This window comes from Cricetulus griseus, chromosome 2 (assembly GCF_003668045.3).
Source record: "Cricetulus griseus strain 17A/GY chromosome 2, alternate assembly CriGri-PICRH-1.0, whole genome shotgun sequence".
Lineage (NCBI taxonomy): Eukaryota > Metazoa > Chordata > Mammalia > Rodentia > Cricetidae > Cricetulus > Cricetulus griseus.
In genome coordinates, this window is record NC_048595.1 from 132,471,044 (window position 1) to 132,489,764 (window position 18,721).

The 18,721-nt window shown below is 36.6% G+C and overlaps 1 protein-coding gene across 1 annotated transcript in view; it reads right to left on the bottom strand.

The window, feature by feature from the left end:
* Cnbd1 (cyclic nucleotide binding domain containing 1) overlaps positions 1-18,721 on the bottom strand; it is a 358,967-nt gene that overhangs the window by 327,984 nt on the left and 12,262 nt on the right. The window contains exons 2-3 of the mRNA XM_035439974.1: positions 11,184-11,256; positions 204-314 (exon numbers count right to left, since the gene is read on the bottom strand). Coding sequence (XP_035295865.1) covers positions 204-314; positions 11,184-11,256 — 184 coding nt within the window. The remainder of the gene's footprint in view (positions 1-203; positions 315-11,183; positions 11,257-18,721) is intronic.

Below are 18,721 nucleotides of genomic sequence, written 5' to 3' on the forward strand. Positions count from 1 at the left end.
TACTTAAGACAGAGCTAGCAATAAGAAATCCTTGTCATTGGCCAGCAGCATTGTAAATAATATAAGACTCAGTGTGTTATTTGCTGCCCTAACATGACAGCAGAACTCAGGCAGTTGGCAGAAAGAATAATTGTTACACTATGTAATGTGAATGCCTGCAAATCACTCATACATAAATTTCATTTTCAAAGAAAACATTTTACCTTTTTACATCCTGTTGGGGAATTTTAGGCAATGTTGTTTTTTCACGTAAGAATATTTGAGGATATTGCTTAATGAATGTATTATGAGCTATCACATTAAGTGAAGAATGCCTGAATAAGAAAAAGAGAGAGGAAAGTGTAAGTATAACATACAATAGCTTTCTGTAGAGAGCTTTAATTCAATATATTAATTCTGTATCAATTTTATATCAAGCCTTTTATTTCTTCAACTGAATAAAGCTGTCATTTAATATAGCATAATAAAAATTTCTCCAAAATGATTCTACATCTCTTATATACTTACAACCAGGAAATGCAGTTTTCAGAATCTTTGCAATGATTAATGAAAACTTCATACACTATTTTTAGGTCTGTAGTAAAGAACCTTCCATGAAAATCCTCAGCATTTCCCACTCTGGAATAATCTACGATGGGTTTATTAAGTGAAGTTTCAGTTCTCTTTTACTGACAAATCACAAACTCCTCTGGTGGAGAAGGGTAGACTTTGCTACTTTAAATACCCTTCTGTGAATGAATTCTTTCACTGTAAACACACCAATAAACAAGACCCATGGGAATGGGGCAAATTGTCATAAAATGTTGGGTAATAACCATTGTTTCTAAAAATCTGCCTCATTCAATTTTCAAGTGACAACTACCATAAAATGTTGTCAATATCTGAAATGCCAAATATTCATATTGACAGATCATTGCAATAATTAGTAAAAAATGGCCAGCTCTCAGATTGAACATTGACAAACATCTTCATCAATATTTGCTTCATGGAAATGAATATAAAATCCCTCAATAAAAGTCTTTTCCTTGTTTCCTTGCCAACGCAAACAGTGACACATTGAAATGTTTGCAGAAACTTCTTTTTCTCTGGGCTATATTTTCTAAAACATTGTATTTTTATTTCACACAAAATAAACTACATGTAATTTAAAATCTTATTGTATTAACCTTGATTCTAACATTGTGATTTAATGCATTTAGTATTTTAGTTCTTTTCTCATACCATGTAAATATACTGATCAAGTATCTATTCCGTCTTAACATCTGTCTACTTATGTCTATAGAGAATTTCCAAAAACTCCCATATGTGTTTTCATTGAATTGAAACTCACATTCAGTAATCAGCTGTTAATATCCTTAAGCACATGTTCATTCAATAATCATTTGTTAACATTTTTAAGTACTTGTTCTATTCTATAAACTGCAGTAAGCTTTCATTACTTAGTTGTATAACTACTGATATTGATATATACCTATTTACATATAAAGTGTAATTACCATATAACTAGGATATAAGGGATAAAAGATAGAAATTAAAATTTAACTGATTTTATTTATTTATATTTGAGAATGCTTATTCTGGGAGTGATTTCAACTGTCATCATCTCAAAGTGTTTTTTGTTTATTAGTGTATTTTTTGTTTGTTTGTTTTTCCCAGATTTTTTTTATTTGAATTGGAAACAGGATTGTTTTACATGACAATCCCAGTTCCCTTCTCCCTCCTATCGTCCACTACCACCCCTGCAGCTAAAACCCTACCTATCACATATACTTTCTGGTCTCCCTGGATGGTTAGGCCTTCCATAGGGTCATCAGAGTCTTTTGTATCCTTTGGGATGGGGCCTAGGCCCCACCTCCCACCCTGCTCCTGTGCTTCTTGGCTCAGAGAGTATTCTGCTATATGGAATGGGTTCCCAAAGTCCACACCTATGCTAGGGATAAGTAGTGAATTTCTACAGGAGATTCCGTAGATTTCTGAGGTATCCTCACTGAAACCCATGTTCCTGGGGTATGGATCAGACCCATGCTGGTATCTCGGCTATCAGTCTGGGGAGCAAGAGTTCCCCGATGTTCAGGTCAGCTGTTTCTGCGGGTTTCACCAGCCTTGCCTAGACCCTTTGCTCTTCACTCCTCCTTTTCTGCATCTGGGTTCCAGTTCAGTTCGGTGATTAGTTGTGGGTGTCTGCTACTTCCACCAGCTGCTGGATGAGGGCTATCAGGTGGCATGTAAGTCAGTTATCAATCTCATTATCCAGGGAGGGCATTTAAGGAGGCTCTGTTACTTAGATTGTTAGCTGGTGTCATCTTTGTAGATCTTCAGACATTTCCCTAGTCCCCGATTTTGCTGTAAACCTAAAATGTCTCCTTCTATTATGGTATCTCCATTCTTGTTATCTTCAATTCTTCTTCTGACTCAACCTTTCTGCTCCCTCATGTTGTCTGCATCCCTCCTCTTCTCACCTTCTCATTCTCCAAGGTCCTTCCCCCTCTTCCCATGCTCCCAATTTGCCCAGGGATCTTGACCCTTTCCCCTTCTCCAGGGGACCATGTATGTCTGTCTTAGGGTCCTCCTTGTTTACTAGCTTCTCTGGCAGTGTGGATTGGAGGCTGTTAATTCTTTATTCTAAGTCTAAAATCCCCATGTGAGTGAGTACATGCCATATTTATCTTTTGTGATTGGAGTACCTCGCTCAGAATGGTTTCTTCTAGTTCCATCCATTTGCCTGCAAATTTCAAGATTCAATTGCTTTTTTTTCCCACTGAGTAGTACTCCATTGCCTAAATATACCACATTTTCTCTATCCATTCTTCAGTTAAAGGGCATCTAGGTTGTTTCCAGGTTCTGGCTATTACAAACATTGCTGCTATGAACATCGTTGAAAAGATGTCCTTGTCTTTTGGGTATATGTCTATAATTGGAATTGCTGGATCTTGTGGTAGACTGATTCCCATTTTCTTGAGGAGTTGCCATATTGATTTCCAAAGTGGCTGTACAACTTGGCACTCCCACCAGGAATGGAAAAGTGTTCCCCTTTCTCCACATCCTCTCCATCTTGGCCATTCTGACAGGAGTTAGATGGCATCTCAGAGTTGTTTTGATTTGCATATCCCTGATGGCTAAGGATGTTGAACACTTTCTTATGTGTTTTTCAGCCATTATAGATTCCTCTATTGAGAATTGTCTATTTAGTTCTATACCCCAATTTTTAATTGGATTGATTGGTGTTTTGGAGACTAGCTTCTTGAGTTCTTTGAATATTGTGGAGATCAGCCCTCTGTCAGATGTGGGGTTGGTGAATATCTTTTCCCAGTCTGTGAGCTGCCATTTTGTCTAGCTGACTATGTCCTTTGCCTTGCAGAAGCTTCTCATTTGCAGGAGGTCCCATTTAACAATTGTTGATCTCAGTGTCTGTGCTACTGGTGTAATGTTCAGGAATCAGTCTCCTGTACCAATTAATTCAAGGGTGTTTCCCAATTTGTCTTCTAATAGTTTCAGTGTAGCTGGATTTATATTGAGGTCTTTGATCCATTTTGACTTAAGTTTTGTGCAAGGCAATAGGCTTGGGTCTATCTGCAGTCTTTTACATGTCTGCAACCAGTTATGCCAGCACCATTTGTTGAAGATGTTCTCTTTGTTCCATCCTATAAATTTGGATTGTTTATCAAAAATCAGGTGTTCATAGGTGTGTGGGTTAATATCAGGGTTTTCAATTTGAATCCATTGGTCTACCTGTCTAATTTGTGCCACTACCAAGCTGTTTCAGGACTATAGCTCTGTAATAGAGCTTGAAGTCAGGGATGGTGATGCCTCCAGAAGTTCCTTTATTGTACAGGGTTGTTTTGGCTATCCTGGATCTTTTGTTTCTCCATATAAATTTGAGAATTGTTCTTTCAAGGTCTGTGAAGAATTGTGTTGGGATTTTGATGGGGATTGCATTGAATCTGTAGATTGCTTTTGGCAAGATTGCCATTTTTACTATGTTGATCCTACCTATCCAAGAGCATGGGAGATCTTTCCATTTTCTGGTATCTTCTTTAATTTCTTTCTTTAGAGACTCAAAATTATTATGGTACAGGTCTTTCACATTTTTGGTTAGTGTTACCCTGAGGTATTTTATGTTGTTTGTGGCAATTGTAAAGGGTGATGTTTCTCTGATTTCTTTCTCCACCAATGTGTCATCAGTATAGAGTAGGACTACAGATTTTTTTGAGTTAATCTTGTATCCTGTCACTTTGCTGAAGGTGTTTATCAGCTGTCAGAGTTCCCTGCTAGAGTTTTTTGGGTCACTAATGTAGACTAATATATCATCTGCAAATAGTGAGAGTTTGACTTCTTCCTTTCTGATTTGTAGTCCCTTGATCTCCTTTTGTTTTCTTGTGGCTCTAGCTAAAACTTCAAGGGCAATATTGAAAAGGTATGGAGAGAGTGCACAGCCTTGTTTTGTCCCTGATTTTTAGAGGAATTGGATTGAGTTTCTCTACATTTAATTTGATGTTGGCTGTTATATTGCTTTTATTATGTTGAGTTATGTTCCTGTTATCCCTGATTTCTCGAAGACATTTATCATGAAGGGATGTTGGATTTTGTCAAGTCTTTTTCAACAGACATCTATAGAATTTTCCATCCAAACACAAAAGAATATTCCTTCTTTTCAGCATCACATGAAACCTTCTCAAAAATCGATCACATACTTGGCAACATAGCAAACCTCAACAGGTACAAAAATATTGGATTGGAATAATCCCCTGTGTCTTATCAGACCACCATGCTTTAAAGTTAGAAATCAAAAACAAAACAAATTGCAGAAAATCTACCAACTCATGGAAATTTAACAACATGCATTTGCAACATTCCTGGGTCAAGGAAGAAATAAAGAAAGAAATTAAAGACTTCCTAGAATTCAATGAAAATATTGACACAACATACCCAAACTTATGGGACACTTGAAGGCAGCACTAAAAGGAAAGTTCATAGCTCTAAGTGCTTACATGAAGAAACTACATAATAGTCACACCAGAGAGTTGACATCACAGCTGAAAGCTCTAGAACAAATAGAAGCAAATTCACCCCGGAGGAGTAGATGCCAGGAAATAATGAAACTGAGGGCAGAAATCAATAATGTGGAAACAAAGAAAACAATTCAAAGAAGCAATGGAACAAAGAGTTGGTTCTTCGAGAAAATCAACAACATAGACAAACTGTTATCCAAACTAACCAAAAGGCAGAGAGAGAACATGTAAATTAACAAAATCAGAAATGAAAAGGCAGACATAATAATGGACTCTGAGGAAATCCAGAGAATCTTCAGGTCATACTTTGAAAACCTGTATTCCACAAAATTTGAAAATTTCAAGGAAATGGATCATTGCCTGGACAGATATCACTTACCAAAATTGAATCAAGAACAGATAAGCAACTTAAACAGACCTATAACCTCTAAGGAAATAGAAGCAGTCATCAAAAGTCTCCCAACCAAAAAAAGGCCGGGGCCAGATGGATTCACTGCAGAATTCTACCAGAAATTCAAAGAAGAGCTAATACCAATACTGCTCAAATTGTTCCACACAATAGAAGCAGAAGGGTCATTGCCAAACTCTTTTTATGAGGCTATAATAACCTTGATACTCAAGCCACACAAAGACACAACTAAGAAAGAGAACTACAGACCAACATCCCTCATGAACATTGATGCAAAAATTCTCAATAAAATACTGGCAAATTGAATACAAGAACACATCAGAGAAATCATCCACCATGATCAAGTAGGCTTCATCCCAGGGATACAAGGATGGTTGAACTTATGAAAATCCATTAATGTTATCCACCATATAAACAGATTGAGGAAAAAAAAAACACATGATCATCTCACTAGATGCCGTAAAATTTAACTGATTTTAAACCCTATTCACTAAACCTCTAAGATATGGTGACCCAACTAAAAAAGTAAATTATTTCTTATTATATCAGGAACTATTGTAACCAATTTGCATATAGCACATCATTTAAATGTTTAAATACTCTTATCCACATTTCATGCATGTAGAACTGGAAACATGATTTACTTTTGTCTACCACCTTCTACATGTGTTACAGACATCCGTTTCACATGACTCTTGGGAATTCCCAATATAAATTGTATAATATACATGAATCCAGTGTTTATCATCTTGACATTTGAAACATTGTGTCCAAGAAGTAGAGTGGAAGTATTAAGTGCTGTGTCTGAGGATGACAAAATTCTCAGTAAATATGTAAGTGTCCCTTATGATAGGGTGAAACGTTCTATGTCAGAAAAATTACACTGGTAGTATATTCCTACCTCTGAATCTCCTATATTCAGGGACCATAAAATTAAATGATTAAAGTACACAATAAGGTACAATAAAGCAGGAAGTGGTAAACTGAAGCAAGCAAGCACTTAAAGAGGAATCCATGGCTCATTCATTAAAATACATTTAAAAAATTAAAATATTATAAGCCCAATGTAGTTAGTCCTTAAAGTTATTTTTCTAAAAGGTATAAATCTATACTCTCATTTTAAATTTTTGGATTTTTTTTTACATGTAGATAACTGCCAAGACTGATTTTTATTCGCCTCCAAAACCATATCATATATTGAAGCCTTAAACCTCAATGTGATTGTACTTGATGGCACACTGCTACAGATGACATTGAAAGATAGAGTCTAACTCTGAACAGTAAGAACAGGACACAGTGTAGAATAATACAGAGAAGTCTTTAAAATAAATATAAAAATTGGTGTTGTTTTATAAATTGGAGTTGTTATTTACACATACAGCTATCATTTATGGATAAAGAAATGATGTCTGTGGGATTTAAATAAACTTCCCAAGTTTCTGTAAAGTAAAAAACACATTATGTGAATGAAGATGTGTTGGTTTCAATACTGGGGCCTTTTTATTCTTAGAGTAAGTGCAGTCTGACAGGGGAGGCAACAAGCAAGGATGCATGTCAATCAATTAGGAAATTGTGCCTAGGATCCTAGTTGATATATATCACTTCCCAAACCCAAATAGCACCTATCCCTATTACAACTGAACTCTAGAAAGTGAAATACAAAAGAGTTGGAAGAAAAGATGTGTTTGGTCCTTAAAATACTTCCTATCAAAGATTCCCAATGCCCTTTCCCTGTCTAGATTGAAGCCTAGGAAAACTAGCAAAGAAAGCTTCCAAATTAGTACCAACTCTATTTTTCCATGACCTGTGTTCAAAGCATGTGGCTTCTTCAATAACAGACTTTCCATCAAGCTCTGGTGGACAACTAAGTGTAATGGCAATAGCTGTATTATTTATGGAAGTCTATGGACAAATCTGATAACAACTCAGAGTAAAATAAAAGAATAAAGGTTTGGTAGACTCCTAAAATCCCAACCAACAAACAACTGGTCTGCCAAAAGAAAAAGCAAAAAAAAATACTTTATAGCATAATGAGAATGAATAAAAAACAAAAAGAGAAAGGAAGAAAGAAAAAAGCAAGGGAGGGAGGGAGGGAGGGAAGGAGGGAGGGAGAAAAAAATAAGCCAGAGAGGTTTATTAATTAAATGTTCACTGATAAATTATAGTTATGCATTTATCCTGAGGAAATTTGCAATTTTTTTCTAAATTAAATAGGCCATAAAAATTTAACCCATTTGACTTTTCATAGATGGCTTCCACCTGAGTTTGCCTTTCAAATAAGATAGTGTCTATACATTTTCTCAATGAAAATTGAAAGAAATATGAGTACTACCCTTTCACAACAGTGGGAGAAGGTGCAGATTGATGTAAGTTAGCTGAATAAATAAATATACATATATCTTCATATTGGAAATTATGCAGAAGATACAAAATAAGTTGAATAAAATGCTTTGGAATGATGCCAATAAATTTAACTTTAAATCCTTTATCTAATTAAAAAGTGATCTTTCCAAATGTTGATTTGTAGTGCAATTCTAGCCAATCTTCTTTATACTTACTTCAAAACTAATTAAAACCATAAATCTCTTTCTATGAACTCATTTGATCATGCCCCTTACCTATGGACACAACTTGTTAACCAACAACAATTTCATGCTCAAATGGGGTTTTACCAAGATGGAGGTACATAAAACTAACAGCTAACAATAACACTTAATTCTTTAGTTCTCATTTTCAAGACATTTCTAAAGAAAATTAATTTTTTTCTGAACTACTAATCAAAATATGACTTTAAGAGGTATTTTAAAGAAGACAGAAAAAAGTCTGTAAATTCAAGGCATTTTGTTAACACAAACATGAGTGAAGAAACTGGGGTGTATAGGTGGACAGTGGTTATAATTCCAAAAGTACAACTGAAGGAAAGGCATTACAGCTTTGGTGATTTGAATAAGAATGACCTTCATAGTAGTATATTTGTGAATACTTGATCCCCAGTTGATGAGCTATTTCAGACATTATGTGTGGCCTTGTACGTCCTTGTTGAAGGTGGTGTCAGTTGGCGGGGGAGGGGGGGCGCTTTGTGTTTTCAAAAGACTAACCAGACCCATTCTCTCTGTGTGTCTCTCTGTCTCTGTCTCTTTTTCTGTCTCTGCCTTCTGCCTGCCCATCCTGAAGTAAAACTTTCAGCTACTGCTTCAGTGCCATGACTGTCTGCTTCCCACCGTAATGAACATGAACTGACCCTCTAAAATTGTAACCAAGCCAATTAGATGCTTTATTTTAGAAGAGTTGCCTTGATCATGATATCTCTTCACAGCAATAGAATAGTAATTGAGACAGAAATAGTTATCATTGCTATGATAGGCCTGATCATGCTGTTTGTTGGAAGAGTGTGGAGGATTTTGAGACTTTGGACTGGAAAAGTAACTGAGCACTTTAAGAGGGATTTAATGGCTCATCCTGGTAGAAGCATAGAAGATAAGAGAATAGAGGGTGATTTGGACTATAGAAGCCTGGCTCCAGAGGTTTCAGAGGAGAAGAATATTAGTAAGTGACCTACAGAACCTTGTTGTGATGTTTTCGAAAAGAACCTTGTCCTAAAAATCTGTCTGAGGCTAAATTGAAAAAAATTTGGCAGAGATTTTGAGACAGGCCAGTAGTGACAGTATTATGTAGTGATCATTCTTATGAAGATCTACAATGAAAAAGAACAAGCAGGGCACACAAAGAAATACAAACTGTACAGTTTAAAGAGAAAAACAGCACCAGAAATGTAATACTGCAGCCAAATCCTGTGCTCAAGGAGATAAGATGTTTAAAGAAATGACAGTTTCAAGATGGAATAAAGAGAGTGATGCCCTCATGGCAAGACCCCAACCAGCTAAGCTTCCAACTTGTAAAAAAGAATTAAAGGAAAACTTAAGCAGCAAAATAAACTGTCAACAACAGAAAGTTTATGCAAATGTAATTCAAAGATGGTGGCAGGTTCCAGTTCTAGAAAGCAGAATAACTCAGCAGTTTATGGCAAGTGATTCTGGATTTAGAGTCAAGAAGGATACAGGAAAGAGAGTTTGTAGAGTCTTCCCCTGTGTTAAGAAAAAGTGTCTTGGCACCCTATGGAAGGCCTCACCCTCACTGGGGAGGAGAAAGGATATGTGATAGGTAGGGTTTTAGTTGGGGGAGTGTAGTAGGGGAGGATGGGAGGGAGAGGGAACTGGGACTGACATCTAAAACAATCTTGTTTCTAATTCAAATTAAAAAGAAAAGAAAAGAAAAGTGTCTTAGCCCAGCCAGGCTTGTGATAGGGAAATCCTTACATGGAGGCCCAAGGAGGCTATTGTGTGAATCTGTGAAGGTGAAGTCTAGATGGCACTGGAGATCTAAAGATGCTGGAGATGCCAGATCCATGAGGTAATTGGCAAGGAGAGTTTGTCATGGGCTGTGGAACCAGCCAAAGAGAAAGAAGTGTGCTGCAGTCAGCAAATCTGAAAGGAAAGAGCCATCTAATAAATCTTTTAACATCAGACATGGAGCTACAGAATTTGCAGTTTGCTCTGATTGGTGGTCTTGCTTTGTTCCAGTGTTTCCTCGCTTTTTGGAATGGTAGTGCATATTCTGTGGCATTGTATGTTGGAAATATGTGATATGCTTTTTGCTTTTGTTTTTACATGGGGTTACAGTTAAGAGACTGCGTTGAATCTCAGAAGAGACTCAGAGAGTATTGAGACTGTTAACAACTGTGGGGACTTTTGAAGTTAAAATGAAAGCATTTTGTATTATGATATGGCTACAAGCCCATAGGCACCAGTGAGTGGAAATGTGGTACTTTGAATGAGAATCGTTCCCATATGCTCATTTGTTTGTCTTCTTGGTGCCCAGTTAGTGGAACTTTTTGGGAAGGATTAGGAGACAATTATTTTTGGAGTAGGTGTGATCTTGTTGGCAGAAATGTGGCACTGGGGCTTTGAGGTTTCAAGAGCCCATGCAATATGTCTTTCTAGAGACATGCTGCTTACACACCAGGGATGTGAAGCTCTCAACTACTGCTCCATGGCCATGCCTGTCTTCTTTCCCCATGGTGATAAAGGACTAACCCTCTCAAACTGTAACCAAGCTCGAAACTAAATCCTTCCTTTTACAAGAGTTATCTTGGTCATGGTGTCTTCTCAGAGCAATTGAACAGCAATTAAAACAGAAACAAAACACACTTTAAAGCTCTGTGTTCAATTCTCATGTCTCTTCAAAATTCTAAGCTCTGAAAAGGACTAGTACCTATTTCCCTTTCTCCAGAGCACTCTACACAGACATCCCTATGTCCTTTCAGGTGCCTGCTTCACTCAATGTTTGTGTTTACAACCATTTAAGTCTTTCTCCTTATGACTGTTTTGAGTACTGAAAAGGGCCCAGTTTTGAATGAGTTATGTTTATTCCACATTAAATTGGTTTCATAGATAGATAGATAGATAGATAGATAGATATAGATATAGATATAGATATATAGATATATAGATTGTATATATATATATATATTATATATATATATATATATAACAGAGAGAGAGAGAGAGAGAGAGAGAGAGAGAGAGAGAGAGTCTCTACCTTTTCAATATATAGAAATAAACACCCGGTTTAAAATGTATTTATCCATGCAGCAAATCACGTACCTATGAGAATTACCATAGTCTCATTAACTGTACTTTATCCATTAACAAGTGGAGTATTGCTTTCTCTATGACAAAAAAAAAAGAAATTCAAGAGTAACTTACCTGCTACGTAGTCCTGAAATGTGGCATAAAGCATTCAACTGGTCATAATTAATGCTACTCTTTAGTCTTAGGTCTGCAAAAAGAAATCAATTCAAGTGTGAGTAATTTTCTGTTATCTTATTAAGCAAGTGTGTAAATAGGATTTAATTGCAAACATTCATCATACTAAAAAAGTCAGTGATCATGAAGTGAGTTATTGTATTCAGTCTCCAATAAAGAGACTGTCAGTATGATGATAGAATTCACTTTCAAAAAATGTGTTTTTATCATATCTACTCCTGACATCTCCTCCTGGTCTCCTCCATCTATCCCTTCCCCCAAGAACTTCATATATACTTATGTTTTCTTTATGATTCATGGATGCTAATTAGTATGCACATTTAAGCATGGATATAAGACCATCCACTGGAGATGAGCAACCTACCAGGGGCCACACACTTGAAAAAATGGACTTTCCCTCCCACCAGAAGCTATCAATTGCTTTTAACTCTCAAGCTAGGGGTAGCCTCTCCACATTCCATGTTGTTTGGATTGGTTTTGTATAGGTCTCATGTAGGAAGCCATAGCTTCTTTGGGTTCATGAGTGAAGCTGTCCAGTCATGTGCATAGGACACTATTTTCCAGCAGGTTTCTTTGTGCTCTGACCCTGGCAATTTTTCTCATGTCTCTTATACAATGAATGCCAAACCTTTGGTGAAGTGTGATATAGCTGTCCCTCTTAGGGCTAAGTATCCCATAGTCACTTATTTTCTGCATATTTACCAGTTGCAGAGTCTCTGGTTAAGCACTGTCCACAAAGAAAAGAGAAAAGTTACTCTGATTAAGAGTGTGAGCTGCTCTGGTATAAGTGTTTAGAAGTTATTTTGATGCTATGTCTATTTAACAAAGCAGTAATAGTCAGTTTTGTCCTTGGGTGTATGGCCAGTTCTACAGCCAGGCTTACCATGCCAGGCATTAGTGCCCTCCTGTGAAGTAGGCTTGAACTGCAATTGGAAAGCCATTGGTTACCTCAATGACCTTCATACCACTGTTGTACCAATGGCCATATCTTGCCATATCAGTGGTTCTTATAGCTCATGGGTACAGAACTATGGAAGGATGTTGATGTTTCTCTTCAAACTGCCTACACAGCAATTTCTCTCCCTATGAAAGCTACCTATCAGGGAGAAACCTTCTAGTCCAGCACCAGCTGTTCTTGTCCATGACCTGTAATAAATGTATATAATATTCTCAGCAATTGAGTCTTACCATAAAGTACTGGTGCTCAAATAATAGCAATGTAAAAAGCCTGTTTTTTTGGGTGGGGGTTGTCTCTGAACATTCTAACTAACAACTCAGAGGCAGAGACTAGGATGTTGGTTTCATGATTTATGACTTTTGGGAGAAGCACAAAGCCCTGTTGTAAGGTAATGCTAATTAAATTCTTCAAAAACTTAATAAATATATGGAATCTTACAATTAGGAGATTTATACATGGCTTTTTCAAGCAGAATTTAATTTTATTAATCTAAAATCTGGTCTGGCAATTTCTTGTTGCAGTAATAGTAAAATTGGTATGAATCATAATAATTTAAATTTCCTTGGGGGAAAAAGTCTTTCAGAATTCCTTTCCAAGATCTTTAACCTGCATCCTGGTCCCATAACTACCTTAGAAACAATTCAAAGTACTCTTCCTCCTGTCCCTTTTCCTATCTCACATTTTTTTAGCCAATCCTAGCCAAGCCCATGCAGGGACCCATCATTGACTGCTCATGCCTTGGAGCATTTCCAGGCATGTAGGATCAATTTCCAATTCCTTATAGAATTCAAGTGTGAGAAAATCATAGAAAAATACTTAAGAAAGAAAAGTCCTACTCATAGCAAAGAAGAAAATAAACCGTGATTTTCCTTCAGTATCTTTATTGAAGTTATTGAAAAATAATTAATTTAATGCAATTTTCAAACTTCTTAAGAGACATTCTATGACCACATTCTAATCATGAAGAATTGGAATTTGGGATGTACAAATTTATCCATTCTAATTCAGAGTTTCAGAGTCATAATATCAGGTTTTATATGGATGCTAGATGACTTCAAAATTAAAAGGCATAACAGACACTGTCTTCTAAGTATGAAACTAAAATGAGAGAAAAGTAAGCAGAAAACTCATTGCTATCCTAACATCATAGCTTTTAATAAATCTGGAACTACTATTCACATGACTTAGTCATATGTCTTAGGTAACCCTTAGCCAATGAAAGTGTTGGTAAACTGAGAACCACACACATCCCAGAAGCAGGTGCTTCCCCTAGCCTGCCTTCATCAACTCAGTGCAAGCAGCCAAATCCAAAACATTTCTATTAAGTCCTGTACCCTTTATAAAGCCCATGCCACTCTGCTCTTTCTTTTCCATCTTCGTGAAGAGGCAGCCTTTCTTACTCGCCCCACCCACCACCACCCCCAGCATTCCTTGGCCCTTCCATAGCTACTTAAACCCTAACAAAAGACTTATGACTTAGTCTTAGTGTCACATAGAATTGTTTATTTTAAATGAACCCAGTTATAACTTTGACATATACAAAATATTTGACATACTAATATTTCTGGTTTGAACTTCATAAAATGTTAATCACAATAGACTTTCAAGCACATGAATTTAGAAAGAGACTCATATGAATTACATATTAATTCATATTCCTAGTGTGGTTGACTAGTAGGTTCAGTAATAACCCTAGTGAGTAGTGTGGAAAGGTGGCCAGGGTGTGGGGGGTGTCCTAGAGATTAGGGACAAAACTTAAATCTGACAAATTCTGACCACAAAAACGGACTCGAAAAACTAATATCTACTATTTTCGGTTAAGATATACAAAAAATTACAGAATAAAGATTTTAAGAATAAAAATTGCTATCAAAGAATAAAGAAATTAAAATTCTACTTTTTATCTTGCAAAAAAATTACTTGAATTAAAAAAAGCTACCAGGAGACTGAGGTTTCATATTTAGCTTGGAACAACCCAGGAAACTAAAGCAGCATAGACTACTCAGCACTTACAGGCTTATAGAACACTTAATTCATCAAAATATGTCTTCATCATTGAACCTCTGCTCTTAGAGGTGCTTGTCACAAGGATCCTTATATAAAGAGTTTTAGCCATGTATGAGATGTTGTCTTTGAAAGCAGATTGTTTAAACATGAAAAGACTCCTTTGCTCATCAACCTCCCAAGACTGTGCTGGAGAAACCCCCAGAAACAGTTGACCTGAGCTAGTGAGAGGATAGGAGACCCTAGTCGTACAGCTGGGGAACCAGCATTGGACCCAACCAAGCCCTCTGAATGTTGGGTACCAGCTAGGAGGCCAGGACAGTCTATGGGACCTCTAACAGTGGAGCCAGTGTTTATCCCTAGATCACAGATGGACTTTGGGAGCCCATTCCCTGTGGAGCCATTGCAGCCCAGATACAAGAGGACCTAGGCACTCCCCCAAATGATGTGACAGATTTTCATGGTTCCCCATGGAGGGCCTCATTTTCCTTGGGAACAGATGGGGTCTGGGTGGGGTGGGGGGTCAGTGGAGAGCAAGGGAAAGGGGGGATTGATATGTAAATAAGAGTACTCCTAAAATAAAAAAAAATTAAAATTACAAGAAGAAAAGAACAAAAAAACAGGCCCCAAAGCTACACAGAGAAAACCTGTCTCAAAAAACAAAAGAAAAAAAAAGGAAAAGATTAAGCTTTCAATGTGAAATTGCACTATGGAAAGACCAGATGTTTATCTTTCCAACTGATCAAATTTATTGCAGGGATAAAACTTAAAACAGTTTCAAAAGCTGCAAAGTTTACATTTGTTTTCTAGTCTTGTTTTTCCCTCATGAAGTGCTTTGGCCAAGCTTTTGACAAAAGCAGCAGGGGCTTAACCTTAGAATGGGGTTAAAATCTAGGATTTTAACCAGAGTCCATGTGAAAAGGGACTTAAAACTGATGACTATAAATTAATCCTACACTAGAAAACCACTGTGCAATTAAAAATCAAACAGTCTGTTGTCACATTTAGAATATGTCCACTGACTGTTATTAAAATGGAAAAAAATCTTGTGTTTTACTTATTAATGTTTGTTCCAAATAAATGTATTGTCCTATTTGTGTCATATAGTAAAGTAAGTACGCATGGATTACATTGTCTCCTTAATAAAAAATGCTCTAGCACAAACAGTATTTCTCGAGCTTTACATATTTAATTGCTTTCCTTCCAAAAAGATTATTTACCCAATCCTCAAATAAAAGTTGCCAGAAAAGTAGTTTATATTTAAAAATCACAAAACAATTTTACTGCATGTCTTGGAGATACACTACCTGATGTTATATGATACGTAGACAATAATAAATCTACTGTGGTAAAGGTGATTATCTGAACACATTTGTATTTTGGCAATAGAGAAGCCAACACTGAACAAAAATCGCTAACAGCATATGTTTACTAATTTTGTTTCTCATAAGAGCAATTTTAATCAAATCTTTGTAACTCTCAGTAAGGTGAATTCCTGGAACAGCATAGCTATTGAGAAAATGTCATAATGACCCTGTGAAAATGTCAGAGTAAAATCAGTTGAACAACAGAAGGCTGAGACCTCTTCAGATGGTTTCTGTTCACATTAATAATTAAACCAACAACAAGTAGAACCTTTCTTAATATAATTATCATTGCACAAGTAAGTAGTTTGTAGCAATACTAACAGAAATATTAAATCAAACTTGTTGTTGCCTTTATACTGTGATAAGCAAATGTTGAACTCTAGCTCAAGACTGAGTATTAGGTAGAAGCAGGACAGGAGATAATTACAGGGATTATAAGCATGGCTAATTCACTTTGTTGTGAATAAGTCTATGTTAAGAGTTCATTCAGTATACCTGTGTTAATAGCCAATAGGAAACCTTTTCACATTTTCATCTGATTTTTATTGTTCATATAAAATTCAAAATTTACTCTTTTTTCAAATAATATTGAATAAACATTGCATACAATACAACTAAATAAACCATTAAGACAGGCCTACCTACAAAGCCATGGTCCTTGAACCATTTTTTTTATTTTTTTATTAGTTCAAATTAGGAACAAGCTTGTTTCACATATCAATCCCTTCTCCCTCTACCTCCCCTCACCCCCCTCCTCCCCCACCCGACCTACCCCCCACCCATCTACCCTCCACTCCCCAGGCAGGGTAGTGCCCTCAACAGGGGCTCCCCAAAGTCCACCACATCATCCTAGGCCGGGCCTAGGCCCTTCTCCATGTGTCCAGACCAAGAGTGCATCCCTTCATGTGGGATGGGCTCTCAAAGTCCCTTCTTACACCAGAGAAAAATACTAATCCACTACCAGGGGCCCCCTAGAGTACAGAGGCCTCCTCATTGACATCCATGTTCAGGTGTCTGGATCAGTCATGTACTGGCCTCCCAGACAGCAGTCTGGCATGAACTATAATTTTTTTGTCAGCTCTTTTAATTGGTCATAGCTCCAGAACATTAGTCAGTAGGCCAGCTTTGTTTCTGAGCCTCCTTTGCCTGGAAAATAACTTTGAGCCTCTCCCATGAAGCTATGGGGACAAACATAGTTATTTAGAAAATGTTTTGATATACACACCTTGCTAAGTGATGTCCACTTAGCAAACTAGCAGCACTACCATCCCTCTACAGAATATGACCATGGTGTTTTAACCAAGTTTACAGTATGACTTCAACTGCCTTTGTGAAACAGACAGCAAGTCTGATCAGACCGTACACATACACAAATATATACATACAAACACACATACTCACACACCATAAATACACATAATATATAATTTGTATATACATATACGAGAGAGAAGAGAGATAAAGAGAGTCTTAAAGAAAAATTGAAGAATACAACCCAAATTTCTAACAACCACAGAGGACATATTTAAAGAAAAGAAAATCTATGAATTCATGGGGTAGAAAAATATTTTGAAAGAAAAGCTAGAGGTATATAAAAGTTGCTTACTGAAAGGAGAGCAGAAAATTTCCTAAACACAGAGAAATAAATCCAAAGACATCCAAATATGAGGTATTTGAACTTCAAATGAACATGGCCAGAGAAGAATCTCTCTATGAGATAATGGCATTAAAATGTTGAAAATCCAAAGCAAAGAAACAATATTAAGTACTGTAAGGGGAGGGTATTAATTTGCCTACAAATGCAGAAATATTGGAATAACATTAATTTTTTTCATATATAATACTAAAAGCCAGGAAATCAGGGTGTCTTAGTTAAATTTCCATTCTCATGATAAAACACCATCGCCAAAAGTAACTCGGTGAGGATATGTTGTACTTCGGTTTACTGATTACAAAGTATCATGAAAGGAAGTCATGGCAGGAACCAAAAAGCAAGAACTAAAGCAGAGACAATTGAGTAATTTCTTTCAGTTGATGTTCTGTCTTCCCTGGTGAACCAGGCTTATGACAAAGTGACCAAAATCCAGAAAGCTAAACACCCATGAAATGATATATTTCTGCCCCTAAAAGTAACTGTTAAGTGGTATCATTGTGTATAGCAAAGCTATGTCAACTTTGATAGAGAAATAAAATCTTTCAAGTTAAGCAGTGATTTATGTCAATTCATGACAACCAAATTAGATGTGAATAAAATGTTTATAGGAATACTGTGCATAGAGAAAGCAAAATGGAGTAGGACAGAAATGTGAGAGAAGTGAGTATATGCCCTGAAAGGGAAATGCTGCTGAATGTGCAGAGACAAAAAAAAGTATGAAGAGATGTAGCTGAGTGAGTAGAGAAATATAGAAGATGTGGCTGTGTAGAGGAATGACTTGTATATAGGAAAGATTTATGTGAAGAAAGGAGTATATGGCTGTGTGGAGAATGTAACTGTATGGAGAGATAAGTGGCTTTGTAAAGAAGAAGGATGAAGGTATATAGCTATATGGAGAATATGTGGAGAATCTAGCTGTATGGAGATAGATGCAACTACATATAGAGATGTATGGCTGTATAGAAGAGAGATGCATGTTTGTAAAGAGAGATATGTAACTACATGTAAAGAGATGAAATTGTGTAGAAGGATCATAAGAAAGATTTTTCAAGATGAAGCAAAAGAGAAGGTTACCATGGCAAATCGTGTGTGTTTCCTTGTTTGCCCCCAGAAAAGTCTAGCCCCAGTTAAGAAATTTTCCTAAGTCTCCACTACTGTGAAGGCATTTTCCCGCAACCATGGGCAGACCTGGAAGTTGGCATTCTGAGCAGCAGTAAAGTCTTAGATCAATAAGACAAAAGAAAGAAAGGGGATAGAGATGACAAAGAAAGAATTTACTGTATTTGCAAATATTAAAATCCAACATTTAGAAGATCTCATGAATGCCACAAGAACACTCTTAGGTCTCAATAATTTCAACAAAGTTCCAGGGTATAAAATCAACATAAAAGGCCAATATACCAATGACAAAGTTCTGAAGAAAACATTAAGAAAAATATCCAATTCACAATTACTTCAAAGAAAGGAAGTAAGGAGGGAGAGAGGTAAAAATATT